Source organism: Erythrolamprus reginae, chromosome 3, assembly GCF_031021105.1.
Source record: "Erythrolamprus reginae isolate rEryReg1 chromosome 3, rEryReg1.hap1, whole genome shotgun sequence".
In the NCBI taxonomy this organism is placed as follows: Eukaryota; Metazoa; Chordata; class Lepidosauria; order Squamata; family Dipsadidae; genus Erythrolamprus; species Erythrolamprus reginae.
Window position 1 is genome coordinate 174,835,299 of NC_091952.1, and position 19,245 is coordinate 174,854,543.

General features: G+C 42.6%; 1 protein-coding gene and 1 long non-coding RNA gene across 2 annotated transcripts in view; one reads left to right on the forward strand and one right to left on the reverse strand.

Annotated features, from left to right (window-relative positions):
• The window catches only part of LY86 (lymphocyte antigen 86), a 44,011-nt gene extending 26,048 nt beyond the window's left edge, over positions 1-17,963 (forward strand). Inside the window, exons 3-5 of the mRNA XM_070749109.1 lie at positions 2,123-2,251; positions 13,412-13,464; positions 17,640-17,963. Of these exons, the coding sequence (XP_070605210.1) occupies positions 2,123-2,251; positions 13,412-13,464; positions 17,640-17,723 (266 nt within the window). The 3' untranslated portion in view covers positions 17,724-17,963. The remainder of the gene's footprint in view (positions 1-2,122; positions 2,252-13,411; positions 13,465-17,639) is intronic.
• Positions 6,081-19,245, reverse strand: part of LOC139165868 (uncharacterized) — a 41,275-nt gene continuing 28,110 nt past the window's right edge. The window contains exon 4 of the long non-coding RNA XR_011558825.1: positions 6,081-6,392. This is a non-coding gene — a long non-coding RNA (uncharacterized lncRNA). The remainder of the gene's footprint in view (positions 6,393-19,245) is intronic.

Sequence of the window (19,245 nt, forward strand, 5' to 3'; positions counted from 1 at the left end):
AGTAACTGAATTTAAACATGCCTGGGATAAACATATATCCATCCTAAGATAAAATACAGGAAATAGTATAAGGACAGACTAGATGGACCATGAGGTGTTTTTTTGCCGTCAATCTTCTATGTTTCTATTTGAGAAGCACTGGTTTAATCCAACGAAGGTGTGGGACATCAACTCAGCCTGTGCTGGCCAAGCAGAAACTATGGTCTATTTGTGTTGCTAAGTAAGCTTACTTCTGCAAAAGCATAGACTGGTACTTGCTCTGTAATATCTTAACAAGATATGTATTTCTAATAAGCTTATAACTGCCCCATATATTATAGTACACATATCTTCGTTTGCTGCTTACTTAACTAAATAACTCAGTAAAGGATTTATGATGAATTAATATTACATGACTTATTATTAGGGATATTTCTGAAAGGAACGTGTGCCAAAAACTGTTTTCAAAAGCAACACTGATGTTAGCAGTGAATATTTTCCTAGATTCCCTGTGGCACCTCTTGGGTGTGATTTTTCAGCTATTTCAAATTTCTCTGTATGGCAGAGGAGGAGAGCTCCCATCAAATCTCCTCAAGATGGCCAAGCTGTAGGGTAATGAGGTTCAAAGCCCAATTGACCTGGAAGGTCTCAGATCTTCTCCCTGACCTAGCAAAAGACAGAGTCGGAGTGGCACAGTGGTTAGAGTGCAGCACCGCAGGCTACTTCAGCTAACCAAGCTGTATTTAAGCAGTTCAAATCTCACAACCGGCTCAAGGTTGATTCAGCCTTCCATCCTTCTGAGGTGGGTAAAATGAGGACCCAGATTGTTGGGGGCAATATGCTGATTCTGTAAAACCGCTTAGAGAGGGCTGTAAAAGCACTGTGAAGGAGTATATAAGTCTAAATGCTGTTGCTATATACTTTTTGTGATTTTCCCCAATGTTGTGGTTAGCTCTGGCCCAGCTCCTGCCCCAAGGAATGTGCAGGTCGATGTGGGGAAGACATCCACATGCCGCAGGCCTGTTTTGCTCCCGATGGAATCTGCCGATGAAGCCTCCTCTGACCAAGGCAGCATGAGTGACAGGGAAGAGGGGAGTTTGGCAGACAGCCCAGGAGGAGATCAATCATCTGTATCATCTTTGGATTCTGAACAAGAATTAATGACACATCCACGCATGCGTAGAGTGGTGCATAGGAGAAAACAACTGAAGGATTATTACAAGAGAAAATGAGGCCACCTGTGTTTGGGTGGGGCTCCAGTAATTATGGCTGCTGCTATAAATAGCAGCATGTGGGTTTGGCCATTGTGGAAGAGTATCTGATCGCAGTTCGTCAGGAATCCTGGGTTGTTGGTTTCTGGACTTTGCTTGTTGATTTTTCACGCCTTTGAAAACAAAGCAGAGCAGCATGTGTGTGTGTGTGTGTGTGTGTCTCACTTCGTTGAAAGAAGAAGGGGTATGAAGTTTCTTCACAAGCTGCTAGCTAAGTACTTAATGACTGCTTAAGGTTAATTGTACAGACTACCCAGTTGTTTTGGGACGAGTGCTCTTTGCAATACAAAAAGAGTGCTTAGTTTATTTTGAATTTTGGATTAAAGAACATTGTTTTGAATTTTCAAACGTGTGTGTGTGTCTGCAATTTGTACCCTTGAATTTTCGGGAGGCTCCTACCACAGAACCCGGCAGAACACCCAAGGTCTAATTTAGGAATGATTTAATGCTGCCAGCTTTAAGACTCACAGAGATTTAGGGCAGGGATTCCCAACCCGAGGCCCACTACCATGCCATCATGGCATATTCATAACTGGACCACAGGTTTGTGTACACATGTACACCTTGACTCGTGCGGGCATCAGGCTGGCACATATGTGCCTATCTTAACTCACGCCCATACTGGTAGGAATCCAATACTTGACCCAGGCCACTAATTTACTACTGGTTCTATAGAACCGGTCTGAACCGAGAGGAACCCACCTCTGGTCCCTTTGCTTTAAATTTGGGTATTTACCATAGGTGAGACATGCTGTATAAACCACGTTTTACATGCAGGTGCATTATCACTCTCTCTCCTTTTATGAAAACTAATCAAAGTTGCAAAGTTCTTGTGTATTCGTGTTAAGATTCACACTACATCTATTCTACAGGGCACACCATCAATGAACTCTCTGTGGATTTCAGTCTTACTATTAATGGACAGATTGTACCAGTTTACAGCAGACCTCTTTGTGAACGAAACCAGCCCCAGTTTCAATTCTGTGGAAAGAAGAAAGGAGGTAATTTTTTCCCCCTTCATACAACGGCATTGAAAAAAAGTGATATCACCATTTTTCACACTAACTTCTGTTGCACCACCCCCATGTTGACATGATCAAATTTAGATGCTTTGGCAACTGGCATGTATTTATGTCAGTTACAATGTCCTGGCTCATGGAATCACCTTTTGGGATCCTCTGACATGCAAAGTCAATGGGGAAGTCAAATTCACTCAATAACCGTGTTACTGACTTAACAACTGCAGTGATTCACTTAACAACTGTCAAGAAGTTGAATTCTTTATTGGTCAAGTGTTATTGGACACACAAGGAACTTGTCTTTGGTGCATATGCTCTCAGTGTACATAAAAGAAAATATACTGTACATTTGTTAAGAATCATGAGGTACAACACTTAATGATTGTCATAGGGGTCAAATAAGCAATGAAGAAACAATCAATATTAATAAAAATCTTAAGGACTGCAACAAGTTACAGTGATAAGTGGGAGGAAATGGGTGATAGGAATGATGGGGAAAAACTAGTCGTAATAGTAGTGCAGACTTAGTAAATAGTTGGACAGTGTTGAGGGAATTATTTGTTTAGCAGAGTGATGGTGTTTGGGAAAAATGGCAAGAGAGGTCATAAATGGCAAGAGAGGTCATAAAATGTCACCTCGAGGTTCGACTACTGTAATGCTCTCTACATGGGGCTACCTTTGAAAAGTGTTCGGAAACTTCAGATCGTGCAAAATGCAGCTGCGAGAGCAGTCATGGGACTACCTAGGTATGCCCATGTTTCACCATCACTCCGCAGTCTGCATTGGCTGCCGATCAATTTCCGGTCACAATTCAAAGTGTTGGTTATGACCTTTAAAGCCCTTCATGGCATTGGACCAGAATATCTCCGAGACCGCCTCCTGCCGCACGAATCCTAGCGACCGATTAGGTCCCACAGAGTGGGCCTTCTCCGGGTCCCGTCAACTAAACAATGTCGGTTGACGGGCCCCAGGGGAAGAGCCTTCTCTGTGGCGGCCCCGGCCCTCTGGAACCAACTCCCCCCGGAGATTAGAACTGCCCCTACTCTTCCTGCCTTCCGTAAACTCCTTAAAACCCACCTTTGCCGTCAGGCATGGGGGAACTGAAACATCTCCCCCTGGGCACGTTTAATTTATGCATGGTATGTCTGTGTGTATGACTGTTAATATATGGGTTTTTTAAATATTTAAATATTTTAAATTTGTCTGATTGCTTATGATTTGTTTCTACATGTTGTGAGCCGCCCCGAGTCTTCGGAGAGGGGCGGCATACAAATCTAAGTAATAAATAATAAATAAATAAATAATAAAAGTCATTCAATATTTGTCTTACTTGCTTGGCAACAGAAATTTTAGCCTCAGTTAAGTTGAGAATGGCTTGTACTTCCATAAAAAAACACTCAAACATTTTCTGAATAGTTTTTATCCCAGAGCTATAACAATGAACTAAATAGCCACCGTCAGTGAGCTGTTGGACAGCATTACTTGGTCTGTTGTGTGGATGTTTGGGTGGTTCAGGGTGGGGAATTTGTGGCAGGTGAGGCATGTTTTGGGGATTGTTGTGTGTGTTGAGTCTAGGATTTGGCTTCAGTGCATGCCCAGGGCTGAATCTCGTACAATGACATGCACGAAAGAGATTTGGGAGGGGTTGCTTCCGCGCATGCACAGAAGCAAAAATTCTCAAAAATTGGCCAAAATAAGGTAAGCGAGCGGCCTGCACACCCACACCACTCCTGGTGGCTTGCCACAAGCGGCCTGACTGCCCCATCGCGCCTCTCGCAGCAGCTCCACCACAAGCAGCCTGTCTGCTCACCTGCCCTTGGCAAGTCACTCCAGTGTTTGCGTGACCTCCTGCAGGGCAGTGAATAGATAGGCCATGGTAATGACTTTTAAATCCCTACATGGCAGTGGACCAGAATACCTCTGGAACCGCCTTCTACCGCACAAATCCCAGCGGCCGATTAGGTCCCACAGAGTTGGCCTTCTCCGGGTCCCGTCGACAAAACAATGTCATTTGGCGGGCCCAAGGGGAAGAGCCTTCTCTGTAGCGGCCCCGGCCCTCTGGAATCAACTCCCCCCAGAGATTAGAACGGCCCCCACCCTCCTTGTCTTTTGCAAATTACTCAAGACCCACCTTTATCGTCAGGCATGGGGGAACTGAGACACCTCCCCCAGGCTTTTATATTTTATGTTTGGTATGCATGTGTTGTATGGTTTTAATTGTTGGGGTTTTATAGATACTTTTTAAAATATTAGATTTGTATTACTATTATATTGTTTTTGTTATTGTTGTGAGCTGCCCCGAGTCTTCGGAGAGGGGCGGCATACAAATCTAATAAATTATTATTATTATGGTGCAGGGAGGAGGCCGGGTGGAATCACACTGGTTGTGCGTGCACAGCATGTGCACACCCGGCAGAAATGGAGCTAGGCTACGCACTCCATTTCCGCCACCAGAATGGCATTCCTAGTGTTCTGGGGAGAGGTCCGTCCCTGTATACATGACACTGGATGGCTTAACAAAGTTTTTTTTAAAACACCAAAATACATAAATGCAAAAGTGAAATACTGCAACTATTAAAACCATAAAAATACAGCCCCTTTTCTGGTGTGACAACATCACTATCTGATTCAGATGGTAGGGCCTTGTATTCAGATTTTTTTTGGAAGGCCAGTAATGTTGGCACCAGCCTGCTACTGGAGGAATAATGATCCAGATGAGCATTGCCTTAGCAGAAATGGCTCTCCTTCTGGATCCCATCAAATTATATTCCTTTGTGGATGTGTTGGATGTATGCAGAGGGAGAGGGAGGGAAGGTGGAAGGGAGGGGGGAGAGAGAGAGAGCTCTGTGAGCAAAAAATAGAATTCTTTATTGGCCAAGTATGATTGGACACAAAAAAGGAATTTGCATGGTGAACATGGTCACAGTCTACATAAAAGATACGATATAAGACTCTCTCAGACAGGGACCACCTCAATTTTAGGACTCAGAAGTTCTGAATCTTGAAAAGGAAATGAAATTGTAATAATATATACTATAATATGTCATTTGTCAGGCAGAATCCATCGTTTTAAATTAGAGACTTTGGCCTGCCACAAGTAGAATGGTACTATGGGAATTGGGAGGGATGGCTGCATGAGAGGGATACTAGCCACAAAAAAATTCCTTCCTGAAGATTCAAGGTCATCCTTTGTTCAGCACCAGTAGAAGTACAGGGGAGGAACATGGATGTTCAGAGAACCAGACTGGTCCACGGGATGAACTTGTGGGTGTGGGGATGGGTGGATGGATGGATGGATAGATAGATAGATAGATAGATAGATAGATAGAGATAGATAGATAGATAGATAGATAAATAGATAAATAGATAAATAGATAAATAGATAAATAGATAAATAAATACTTGTACTAGACAACCGATCCTCCAGATAAAATGGAGGTCTTTTCAGGAAGAATACTCAGGTTGTTTTTTTAAAAAGCTACTTTAGTTATATATTACCCAGTTTAATTAACATTTTGCCTCTTGGAAACATCTGTAATATTCCATGAAACTTACATAGTGATTACATAAGCCTGAAAATCATACAGTATATATGTGCTTGGACCATATTTCTAAGATCAAGGGTGGAGGGGAGAAAAAAAAGTTAGTTACAATAGATTTTGAAAAGGTAGAAAATTGATAAAAAAACTTAATTATAAATGGGGGAGGGGACTTTCAAAGTTGAGCCAGCCCCTTCCCTGACATCCTTCAGTTCTGAAGTACCACATTTGGGGGTGAACATCATCTCCGTCTCTCTCTCCTTCCCTTTCTCCCTCCCTCCCTCTCTCACATGCACACACACACACAAATGTTCACTAGAAACCAGGCCTCTGGGGAACCAGGAGAAGATTGCAAAGGAAATCCTGACCCCACCCTGGCTTTGGCCAAACATTGAAGGGAAACCAAAAATCAGTCTGGAGCTCAGCCAAGCTGAGGAGGTTGGTAGAAAGTCTCTGATCAGGATTGAAACGAAACATAAACTTTGAAGAGGTTTTTTTGCTAGTAGACATTCTGCCTTTTGTTGTTCTTGTTGTTTCAGGATGCCTTTAAAGTGTACATGCATAGTTCTTCTATTATTCTTTCTCTGTGGAAAAATCAAAAGAGATAAACAAGAACATTTCGGGCGGGGGATGTAAGGAACTTCTGAGCACATATGCAGCATGACCTACACCAGAATTATAAATAGTTTTATGATGATTAAAGAAAGAACCTAACTCCCTCAGTGCCCTTAACGGACATATAACGAGAGTAAAGTATTTTGGTTGAAACAGTTACAGCAATGCAATATTATCTCACTATTACATAAAAATTCTGATTGGTTTTGCCATTCATCTGTTTAGAAATCTTTTCTGCTATATGTGTTTGCAGTCTTTATTTTGTTCCAATCCACTTTCTTTCAGTGGCTGTAGAATAGAATAGAATACAACAGAATGGAGTAGAGTAGAGTAGAGTAGAGTAGAATACAACAGAATAGATTAGAGTAGAGTAGAATAGAATAGAATAGAATAGAATACAACAGAATAGAACAGAATAGAGTAGAGTAGAGTAGAGTAGAGTAGAGTAGAATAGAATAGAATAGAATAGAATAGAATAGAATAGAATTCTTTATTGGCCAAGTGTGATTGGACACACAAGGAATTTGTCTTTGGTGCATATGCTCTCAGTGCACATTAAAAAAAATACATTTGTCAAGAATCATGAGGTACAACTGAAGTAGACCCAGAGACAGGGTTTGGAGCAATCGGTACTTTTATTCAGCTCAGAGAACAAGTGACAGCTCAGCAAGGTAAAGTGACAATTCAGCGAGTACCGACTGACTCTGCCTGGAGAAACCGCTCCTTTTATATATTTGCGGTTCCCGCCAAAGCTAGAGCCGGCCGCGTCTGAGCCAATCAGGAGCGACTTCCTGCTTGGGCTCAGACAGCGCTGAAAGAGGAACAAACTATTTACAGAGTTACAAGGTAGCCATTACAGGATACAACACCCCTCCCCTCATAGTTGGACACATCCATCAAGAAAGCCATGTGACAAAGTCGTCCAATCGGTGGGGCCTCTGAGGAGCTCGCGCTGACCTGCGCAGTTCAATTTCTCCTTCGCCACCGACTGTGGAGGATGGCTCGCCGCTGTTCTCCCGGTGTGGCGGACTTGGTCTGGCGGGCCCAACGAAGGCTTCAGAGGACGAGGATGGTTCGGCGTCGCTGGATGGTTCCCCCTGGCCCGATAAGTCTCTTTGCGTGTCTCTTATTTCGGGCAATGTACTAAAGTCTGTTGAAGGGGGAGAATCCATGTCAGCGGTTTGTGGCAATTGATTTTCTGTTCGCTTCCGAATGTGGTCTATGTGTCGTTTCCACAAACGACCATCCTCTAGTTTAACAACATAGGTCTTAGGTGCATTTTGCTTAACAATAATTCCCTTCATCCAGTTTACATTTCCATCAAAACTTTTTACATATACATTTTGTCCCAAATACATTTCTCTTTCAGGTTTTGTACACATTTGGTTATTATTGACACAGAACCTTGGGTTTAACCTGTCTAGTGGTGACCTCAACTTCCTTCCCATCAATAACTCTGCAGGGCTTACATGTGTGTGCGAGTTAGGGGTAATGTGTTGGGTGAGTAAGAATTGGTCCAAGTTCTGTTGCACATCCCCAGGGCCTGACCTGCGCAATGCCTCCTTTGCCACCCGTACGTAACGTTCTGCCAATCCGTTAGCCCAGGGCGAATAAGGCGAGATGAGGGCATGCCTGACCCCTAGGCCATCTAGGAACAATTCGAATTGCCTGGCTGTTAGCTGTGGCCCATTGTCAGACACTAAGAGATCTGGGCAACCATGGGATGCAAACAGTCTGCTCAATACCTTGATAGTGGCACTTGTGGTTATGTTGTTCATTGCTATTATTTCCAACCATTTGGAGAAGGCATCAACCACTATTAAAAAATACTGAGACCCCACTGGGCCAGCAAAATCAATGTGGATTCTAGACCAAGGACCAGCAGGCTGTTCCCACTCAGCCGGAGTTGTTTTGGGGGGACTGGGCCGTGACTCTTGGCACGGATCACACTTTGAAACCCAACTTTCGATATCAGCATCTAGCCCTGGCCACCATAAATGCCCCCTTGCCAGGCTCTTCATCCTGACAATCCCAGGATGACCCACATGTAACATTTTGAGTACCTTTCCCCTTAGGCTTTTGGGGATGATCACTCTATCCCCCCACAGCAAACAACCTTTTACATACGATAACTCAAGTCTTTTGTTTTTAAAATCACACAATTCAGGTTTCACAACATCATTTTGCCATCCCTTTAGAACACAGTTCACCACTTGTTTAAGGATTTGATCTTGCTGCGTGTGTGCAGCTACCTCTTTTGCTGTGGTTAGTGGGTTTTCCTCGAGTTCTATCATTAACACATCTGTGGAAGGAACAGGGTCTTCCACTAAGTCTGCTATGGGGCATCTGCTGAGGCCGTCTGCATGATTGATTTCCTTCCCCCCCTTGTGGGTGAGCTCATACTGATACCCTGAGAGGAAAAGAGCCCATCTGATTAGTCTTGGAGACATAAAAGGTGGAGTGGGCTTGTTGGGGGCTAGCAGGCCTAGTAGGGGTTTGTGGTCAGTGACTAGCTCAAAGCTTCTTCCAAAAATGTAATTGTGGAACTTCTTTACCCCTGCCACTAATGCTAGAGCCTCCTTGTCTAACTGGCTATAATTCCTTTCTGTGCTGGTCATGGTTCTTGAAAAAAATGCTATTGGGGCCTCTGTCTTATTAGGTAGAACGTGAGCTAGGACTCCTCCTATGCCGTACGGCGAAGCGTCGCACGTGAGCCTAATGGGTAGTGAAGCACTATATTGGACTACTACACTTTTAGAAGTTAATAAATTTTTTATTTGAGAAAAAGCTTCACGTTCAGTTTTCCCCCATGTCCAGCGGGCTTCCTTCTGGAGTAAACGATGGAGAGGCTCTGCTACTGTTGCCTTCTGCTTTAAAAAAACGGAATAAAAATTAAGGAGGCCCAAAAATGCCTGCAACTCATTCTTATCTCGTGGCTCTGGGGCTTCTCTAATTGCTCTCAGCTTCTCTGTTGTGGGGTGGATACCTTCCTTATCTATCTTATATCCTAGGAATTCTATACTGTTGGTTCCCCAGACACATTTATCAGGCTTGATTCTTAAACCTTTGTCCTGTAACCTCTTAAGTACTTCCCTTATTCTTTTGTTTACTTGTTCCTGGTTTTCCCCTGCAATTAAGATGTCATCAAAGTATGGAATGGCCCCATTTACCCCTGACAATAGGCGTTCCATAATGCTCTGGAATATTCCTGGGGCTATGCTTACCCCAAACTGTAACCTCGTGCATTTGAAAGCCCCCCTGTGCGTTACAATTGTTTGGGCGTTTGCTGTTTGTTCATCGACCGGAAGTTGCTGGTAAGCTTGCGCCAGGTCGATCTTTGCGAACCTTTTCCCCTCTCCCAGGGAGTGTAGCAGTTGTTGCACAACCGGGATGGGGTAGGGGTGGTGTTGGAGTGCCTTGTTCAGGGTCGATTTGTAATCAGCGCAAACTCTCAAAGAGCCATCTGGCTTCAGAGGGGTAACTATGGGAGTTTCCCATGGCCCCTGTTCTACAGGGACCAAAATACCTTGGCTAATGAGTTTGTCCAGCTGTATGTCTAGTTTGGGGAGGAGCGGCAGGGGGACCCTGCGAGGTTTTAATCTGATCGGTGGGACCTTGGGGTCAATAGAGAAAGATATAGGGGGGCCCTTATACAATCCCAATGTGGGGCTGAACACTTCGGGGAACTCTTTCACAAAGTTAGGCATATCATAACAGTTTACATTACACACACCCGAAATCTCGATCCCCAGTGGTTCCATCCATGCTAAACCCAGAAGAGAGTGCTTGGCCCCTGTTACAATAAGCATGGGAAGGGTACATTTAACATTCTTGAATGCGATAGGTACATTTGCTGTTCCCAAGACCGAGATTACTCCCCCCTGAAAGTCTCTAATCACCAAAGAGGTTTGATTTAGGTCAGCCTTAGATACATTAGGCATATACAGTTTAAATTTTTCCCAGGGCATGATGGTATATCTAGAGCCCGTATCCAGCTCCATTGAGCAAGGTTGGTTATTGAGTAACAGTGATATAACAATTTTAGCCCCTTTTTTGGTTGCCGTGTTATTCACGGAAAATTGAGAGTTACCTCTATAGTAGTCGCGGTTAGCGGTTGAGTAGTTCCTTTGACCCGCGTTGCGGAATGGTCTCCTTTCTCGCGATTGGGGGGTCTGGTTTGGAGGTCGCTGGTATTGCGGTGTGGCAAATGTTTCCTCTGGCGCTGTTGCTCTGCATGCGATGGCGATGTGGCCTCTCCGGTTGCAACGGCGGCATGTAGCGTCTCGGAAGGGGCATCGATGGCGCTGGTGATTTCCCCGGCAGCCCGCGCAGGGTGCTGGGTGAGTAGCTCTCAGGTGTCTCGGCTGGTCTTGCACCAGGAGGCAGTTGTCTCCGCTGGGAATTTGTTGGCTGAGGTTGTCTGTTTCCACGGCGCTGGGAGACGCGGAGTCGATTTTTGCAATGATTTCTCGCCTTCCGTGCTCTTTCAATTCTCTCGCCGCTGCGTCGGCTGCCTCTGCGGTTTGCGCCAGTTTAATCACGGTTTGTAGAGTCGGCTCTTCTTCGATGAGGAGTTTATTTCTCACCGTGTTGCTTTTCATGCCGAAAACCAAGGCGTCGGTCAGGCGAGCTTCCGGGTCTTTAAACTTGCATTGAGCAAGTACCGTTCGCAGCCGCGTTGTAAACTGGCTGATCGACTCGGTTTCCCTCTGAGCCATCATGTGGAATTGATGCCGAAAAACCATGGCTGGTTTGGTCGGCTTGAAATGGCTCGCCAGTTTTTGTTGTAGGACGTCCCACGCTGTGGCTCTTGCTTGTTCCGGTTCGGTGAGAGTTTGGGCAAGTCTGCGGATTTCTGCGCCGCAGTAGTTAAGGAAAATAGCCCGTCTGCGATCGGCTTCGGCGTCCTGCATTCCCGCCGCCTCGAGGAAGATCTCGAAGGTGGCCATGTACTCGTCCCATGTCGATTTCTCGGGATCGAAGAGTTCCGGAGCCTGGCCGATCTGGATTTTGTCCATGTTGCACGCGAAGTTTCTTCCGTCCGTTCGTCGCCAGTGAAGTAGACCCAGAGACAGGGTTTGGAGCAATCGGTACTTTTATTCAGCTCAGAGAACAAGTGACAGCTCAGCAAGGTAAAGTGACAATTCAGCGAGTACCGACTGACTCTGCCTGGAGAAACCGCTCCTTTTATATATTTGCGGTTCCCGCCAAAGCTAGAGCCGGCCGCGTCTGAGCCAATCAGGAGCGACTTCCTGCTTGGGCTCAGACAGCGCTGAAAGAGGAACAAACTATTTACAGAGTTACAAGGTAGCCATTACAGGATACAACAACAACACTTAATGATTGTCATAGGGATCAAATAAGCAATGAGGAAACAATCAATATTAATATAAACCATAAAGATACAAGCAACAAATTACAGTCATACAGTCATAAGTGGGAGGAGATGGGTGATAGGAATGATGAGAAAAACTAATAGTAATAGTAATGCAGCCTTGACAGTGGTGAGGAAATTATTTGTTTAGCAGAGTGATGGCATTCAGGGAAAAAACTATTGTATCTAGTTGTCTTGGTGTGCAGTGTGCTCTATAGTGTCATTTTGAGAGTAGGAGTTGAAACAATTTATGTCCAGGATGTGAGGGGTCTGTAAATATTTTCATGGCCTTCTTTTTGACTCGTACAGTATACAGGTCCTCAATTTTTTTCCTTTCTGAGTGGGTAGTTCTAGTTGACAGTCCTGAGGGAGGAATAATCAAATTCCTGGTCAGTCCATTCATTAGAAATCTGGAGTATCACCTTAGACACAAAGTCATCTGGAGGACCTTGGGTCAACTTCTCTCTTTCAGCCTTAACAAATAAAGAATAGCAAAACCTGAAAACCCTTGCCAAGAAAACCTCAAGGATTTATGCAGGCAGTCTCTGAGAATCAGAAACAATTGAATGGAAGGCAAAAATATCATTGATTCCACATTTTATATCACCACCCATGGGCCATAGTGGAGGTAGCTGTTGGTATGTATGGTCTCTTCTGGGGAGGGTCACTGTCCCCCTGAAAGAGCAAATTCATGACTTGGTTCATCTCCTGGATTTATGTCTCTGCTTAGGCAGCAGGTAGAAGCCATAGTGAGGGACGTACCTGCACCTGCTATAGCTTGCTTGGACTGGAAAGTCTTACAACAGAGATCTCATGCCCTTCTGCCATGTGATTAGGCTATTGTGAAAGACAATAAAGGAAACTGAAAGACTGAGAGGATGAGAGGCTGGAGATAGACCTCAATAGTGCTCCAGAAATTATAGAGTAGCTCCCCAAAGATGTATTGGCCTCGCAGAGCTAGGGTTCCATTGGTGGAACAATTGAACTGCTTTATTATTTTGTTGACTTGAGTTGTGATTTATGTTATAGGTTATGGGATAATACATTTGATTGGGAGGATTGTTATTTTATTGTGTCTAAGTAATAAAGAGACAAAAACTAAGAATGCATGTTCTCAGTAGCCTCTATGCTGATTTATTGCAGGGTCATTACACAATTGTGTGGAGCAGGGATTGTCTTTTAAGATTGTCTGACATGCAAAGAATTAAATATTTACTATTTTTTTAAGGGTTGGAAATTTTGATCTAATGGAGTCAATTGGAAGTGGCCTATTACCTGTTTTTTGAAAACCATTGTAAATAGTAAGATTGTTTGTTAATAAATAATATTATTAACCTTTAAACCGTACACAAAGAGGCAGGAACTGTATTGTTAAAAAAAATGCAACTCATTATTTCAGAGAACTAAAGACAGCGTGTATATTAGAATAGTAATGTTGCAACTAAATTAATTACTGAGCAGGGATCTATTTTTTGGTTTCTATCCAAGAAAGTGTTTCCCGGCATATGAATGCAGGTGTTTTAATCATAGAGGTTATTCATGGCATTCATTGTATAAAATAGATGCTGTCTCACCCAGTTTTCTTCCTCATTGCTGGAAATGTTTATTTTGCAGAATATATTTACTACTCAGGGCCCGTCTCTCTGGACATGGAGAGCATCCCTCAAGTAAGTTTTTCTTAATTCTTTCTAAATCTTATGAAGGAAAAAACACTATTTGTCAAACGTCTAATAGGGTGCAGTAATGCTACTTTTAGAAATGAATATACTGGAGAAGTAAGACATGTTAAAGAGGAATGTGGTTGTCGCAACATTATCTAGTAAAATGTCATGCATAAGGATCATGTATTCTCATATGACAGGCTGGGAGCAATTGATACCATTGCTCAACAACTGCGCAAGATAGAGAAGTACATAGCCTGACTCCAGGGTTATTTGAATACTCTAGAGATAACTGTTACTACAGTGCATTGAGATTTTTAATGTGGCAGACAAAGATAATTAAAAACCGGCAGAGGAGAATCATTAACAATTTTAAGCTTTCATTAAGTGTCAGTGTAAATCGAAGCAAATACAATGTAAATCTTGCCCAAGCAAATTGTGAAGTGTGCTTCCAAGCGCCGCACTCAATGACAAATAGAATTCTTGGCTTGAAAAAAAGGAATGGTTGGAATTTTATATTGCAAAATAATAAGAATAGAAGCCAGACTAAAGAAAATTTTGGTTCGATCAGCAGAGCTCTTCATAGAAGATCAGTGAAAACATACGAGCAAATGATTTACTGGTAACTCTCTAATGCAATTGTGGAGAACTTGTGTTGTTGTTGTTATTGTTGAGCAAATACTAGCAATGACAACTAGCATGCCTTATAGTAAGCGAAGTCTGGAAGTTTTGTTCAGCAGTATTTAGTAGACTTCCTGTCCTGTTCTGTCCTGATAAAGTGATGGCAATTAAGTACAGTACAAGCAATAGAAAATAAAACCGAGATAATTACGGTATGTTTGTAAAAAGTCTTACGCAGACCAGTGCTTGTTGCAAAAGAAATACAGTATATAAAATGATCAACTTTATTTAGGAAAGTAGGATACAAGGAGGAAGAGAAAAATGCAGGAAGTGAATGTGTCACACTGCTAATTATAATTACATTTATTACCCAAGCAACCCCAATATTTTGATCCTGATATTTTTAAGGTTTATATAGTGCAGAAAACCAGCAGATGCAAATGATGAATCTTCAGACAATGAGATCCTCAGATCCAGGGGTGGCTTCAAAAATTTTATCAAGGGGTTTAATTAATTAATTTATTTATTTATTAGATTTGTAGGCCGCCCTTCTCCAAAGAGTCAGGGCAGCATTCTCCAAAGACTCAGGGCAGTTCTCTGCCTGGTTGCTGGGTGGGCGTGGCCATGGTGGGTTTGGCCTATCAGCCTCCTCTACCACAATGTGGGGCGGGGTTTATTTATTTTATTTATTTATTATTTAGATTTGTATGCCGCCACTCTCCGAAGACTCGGGGCGGCTCACAACAGAATAGAACAAATCATAAATAATCAGAGAACTTTAAAATTTATACAAGCTTTAAAAGAACCCCATAAACTAACAGACGCACACACAAACATACCATGCATAAATTAAACATGCCCGGGGGAGGTGTTTCAGTTCCCCCATGCCTGACGGCAGAGGTGGGTTTTAAGGAGTTTACGGAAGGCAGGGAGAGTAGGGGCAGTTCTAATCTCTGGGGGGAGTTGGTTCCAGAGAGTCGGTGCCGCCACAGAGAAGGCTCTTCCCCTGGGGCCTGCCAACCGACATTGTTTAGTTGACGGGACCCGGAGAAGGCCCACTCTGTGGGACCTAATTGGTCGCTGGGATTCGTGCGGCAGTAGGCGGTCTCGGAGATATTCTGGTCCAGTGCCATGAAGGGCTTTAAAGGTCATAACCAACACTTTGAATTGTGACCGGAAATTGCCCTATCCAGGCTCTAGAGGCTTTCCTCAAGCCTCCAGGAGAATGAAAATGGCCTCCTCAAACTCTGAAAGCCCTCTGGAGGGCAGAAATAGGCCCATCTCCAGCCTTCCCAAACTTCCGGTAGACCTGTTTTTCATCCTCCCTGAGCCTCCTACCAGTACGGACCACTCTATAGTGTGGCAGGGAAAATGGAGCTGTACATGCAGCTCCCTGTGAATGGTGGGTGTGCACATGTGCCTGTGCAAGATTTGGTTTCTGCGCATGTGCAGGAAGCGAAATCTTGCATGAGGATGCTCGTGCGCATGAGATTTCACCAATTTTTGACAATTTCTTTGTTTCCGTACATGCACAAATGTTTTTTAAAATCCGGTGAAATTTTGCACACGTGAACATGCTCATGCAAGATTTCACTTCCTGTGCATGCCCAGTAGCCAAATCTCACACGGGCGCATGCATGCACCCGCCAGTCACACACACAACCACACAGGTACCACCAGAGCTGGGGAACCCTTGCCCGCTCCGCATGCACCCTACATTTACCTGCATCCAAAATGGGGCGCATAGGGATTCCTGGAAGGGGCGGTGTGGGCGGGGCCAGCCAGGAGTGGTATTTGCGGGGGGGTTCTCTGAACTGCACAGAATCTTAGCTAGAGGTTCTCTAGAACCCCTGTGAACCCCCAGCAGCCCACCCCTGCTCAGATCGCTTTCCTAAAGCAAGTAACTTGGTCTTACTTTTGCCTGTGAATTTATTGCTTGCAGCCTTCAAGGAATTATGCTGTACCGGTATGAGAAAAAGAGCACTTTTCACCCAGTTAAAACAATATCATATTATTGGTCTTTCACAAGTCATTTGGCAGTTTTACTTTTCAGTTTATTTCAATACCAGCCTCAGTTACAGTTTGCTTTTGACAAATGGCATATATTAGGTTGTTGACTAATTTAACTACCGTATATACTCGAGTATAAGCCGACCCGAGTATAAGCCGAGGCACCAATTTTTGCCACAAAACTGGGAAAACGTATTGACCCGAGTATAAGCCGAGGTTAGAAAATGCAGTGGCTACTGGTAACTTATAAAAATGGAAAACAATAAAATTACATTAATTGAGACATGTTTTAGAATATTTATTTTAAAGAAAACCAGTAAACTAGCTCTGTAAATTTAAAAGAGGGTTAAATTTAAAAGAGGTATTAACAATAAATTAAAAAGTAAAAAAAGTAGCTCGATCAGGAACAAAGCTAAAACCTAAGAGTTAAAATCCTTCAAAACTGGATTCCTTCTCATCATTAATTGGATTTACATTATTGTTCTGTTTTTATATATGCTGTGAGCCACCCTGAGTCCTTGGAGAGGGATTGCATACAAATCCAATTAAATAAATAAATAAACAAACAAACAAACAAACAAAGATAGATAGATAGATAGATAGATAGATAGACAGATAGATATAGATAGAAAGATAGACAGACAGACAGAAAAATAGATAGATAGATAGATAGATAGATAGATAGATAGATAGATAGATAGATAGATAGATATAGATAGAAAGATAGATAGACAGACAGACAGACAGATAGAAAAATAGATAGATAGATAGATAGATAGATAGATAGATAGATAGATAGATAGATAGAAATAGATACAGATAGATAGATAGATAGAAAGAAAAATAGTTAGATAGAAAAATAGATAGATAGAAATAGATACAGATAGATAGATAGATGATTGATTGATAGATAGATAGATAGATAGATAGAAAGAAATAGATACAGATAGATAGATAGATAGATAGATATAGATAGATAGATAGATAGATAGATAGATAGATAGATAGATAGATAGATAGATAGATAGAAAAATAGATAGATAGAAAAATAGATAGATAGAAAGATAGACAGATAGAAAAAGAATTCCTGTCTAGCTCTGCCTCATAACACATTATTAGATCCTATCCAAGCAAGGACAGCAACTACCACAAAATACCATTTTTTAAACAGTTTAAATCCTTTCAAAGGAGGGGGAGGAGAATCTGACAGCAGGGGGCCTTTTTAATCCGACTCACCATTGCAAATGGCTGCCTTCTTTGCTTGAGGCAGGGAGAGGAACTACGGCGTGCGAAAGGGGACAAAAGCTGGTGCCTCCTCGCTCTGGCTCAAGCAATGGCGCCCTCGTGTGGTGACTTTGTCAATGACCCGAGTATAAGCCGAGGCTGTGTTTTTCAGCCCATTTTTGGGGCTAAAAAACTCGGCTTATACTCGAGTATATACGGTAATTAAAAAAACAACAGCCACAGTAACATTCTGTAATAGAACTGGGTAGTCTCCACAAATTAATTAATTTCTTCAGAATATATTAATTCCTTTCTTTTTCTTACAGGGAGAATTTAATGTAACAGCTCAGCTCTTCAACGAAGACCATCACACAATTATCTGTGCTGATTTTTATATCAGCAATCAGTGAAAAGTTGATATTTGTTGCTTTTCGAGCTAGCATTGCCTTGACCAGGACTTCCCAAACATTTTCTTTCAACACCCAAAACCATTTATTTAAAAAACATCTTATTGAACTTTGAGGACCATCTGTAAGTCCCTTTCTTCAGCACCATGGCAACTGTGAACAGTCACTGAAGGAATGGACATAACTCGAGGAACACCTGTATCATTAAAGCAGCATCATTAAATAAATGCATATATTTCAACAGATTACCATTCACAATTTCATCAATTTTCGTCTTAACCTTGGGAGATTTTTTAATATATTTATTATTTATTTATTTATTTATTGGATTTGTATGCCGCCCCTCTCCGGAGACTCGAGGCGGCTAACAGAAATAATAAGACAGCATATAATAATAATCCAATACTAAAAACAATTAAAAACCCATTATTATAAAAACCAAACATACATACAGACATACCATGCATAAAATTGTAAAGGCCTAGGGGGAAAGAATATCTCAATTCCCCCATGCCTGGCGGCAGAGGTGGGTTTTAAGTAGCTTACAAAAGGCAAGGAGGGTGGGGGCAATTCTAATCTCTGGAGGGAGTTGGTTCCAGAGGGCCGGGGTCACCACAGAAAAGGCTCTTCCCCTGGGTCCCACCAAGCGGCATTGTTTAGTTGACGGGACCCGGAGAAGACCCACTCTGTGGGACCTAATCGGTCGCTGGGATTCGTGCAGCAGAAGGCGGTCCCTGAGATAATCTGGTCCAGTGCCATGAAGGGCTTTATAGGTCATAACCAACACTTTGAATTGTGACCGGAAACTGATCGGCAACCAATGAAGACTGCAGAGTGTTGGTGTAACATGGGCATATTTGGGAAAGCCCATGATTGCTCTCGCAATCATGGGCTTTATAGTTTAGTACAAGTAACAATCTTTAAGTCAGTTTAAATATCCCTCTTGTGATGGGTAATGGGCTTGTACATTATTACCCAAAAAAAGCCCACCTTTACCCAATTTTGGTTACAGGGTAGCTCTTGACTTACGACCAGTCACTTAGCAACCATTCAAAGTTATGACAGATCCCTCCCAAAAGATACTTAGAACTCAGTTTCATTCCATTGTTCTTCCCAAGTCACAAAATTGCATTCTGGACACTTAAAAACCAGTCCACATTTATGGCTGTTTACAGTCACATAGCTGCAATTTATGTTTTGCCAGAAACTGGCATTTGCTTCAGTTTTTGGCAAAAAAAAAAAATCACCCATTGGCTAAAGCGGTTTCGCTAAGCAACTGCTCTGTTCAGCCAACAAAAAAGACTGTAAAATTGGCCATAGTCACATAGTGATGTCCTTAACAACCAGCATGACTTACTATTAAATTCAACTTTACATAATTCGTAAGTTGAGGGCTACCTGTAATTTACCTAGCTTTGAGAAGAACTAACCTAGACTGTTAAAATCAGCCTAAGCTTTGTAAGTTCATGGAGAGCTTACTTCAATCTACCCATTATAACATGCTGAAACAATGGAAAAGGTGCCT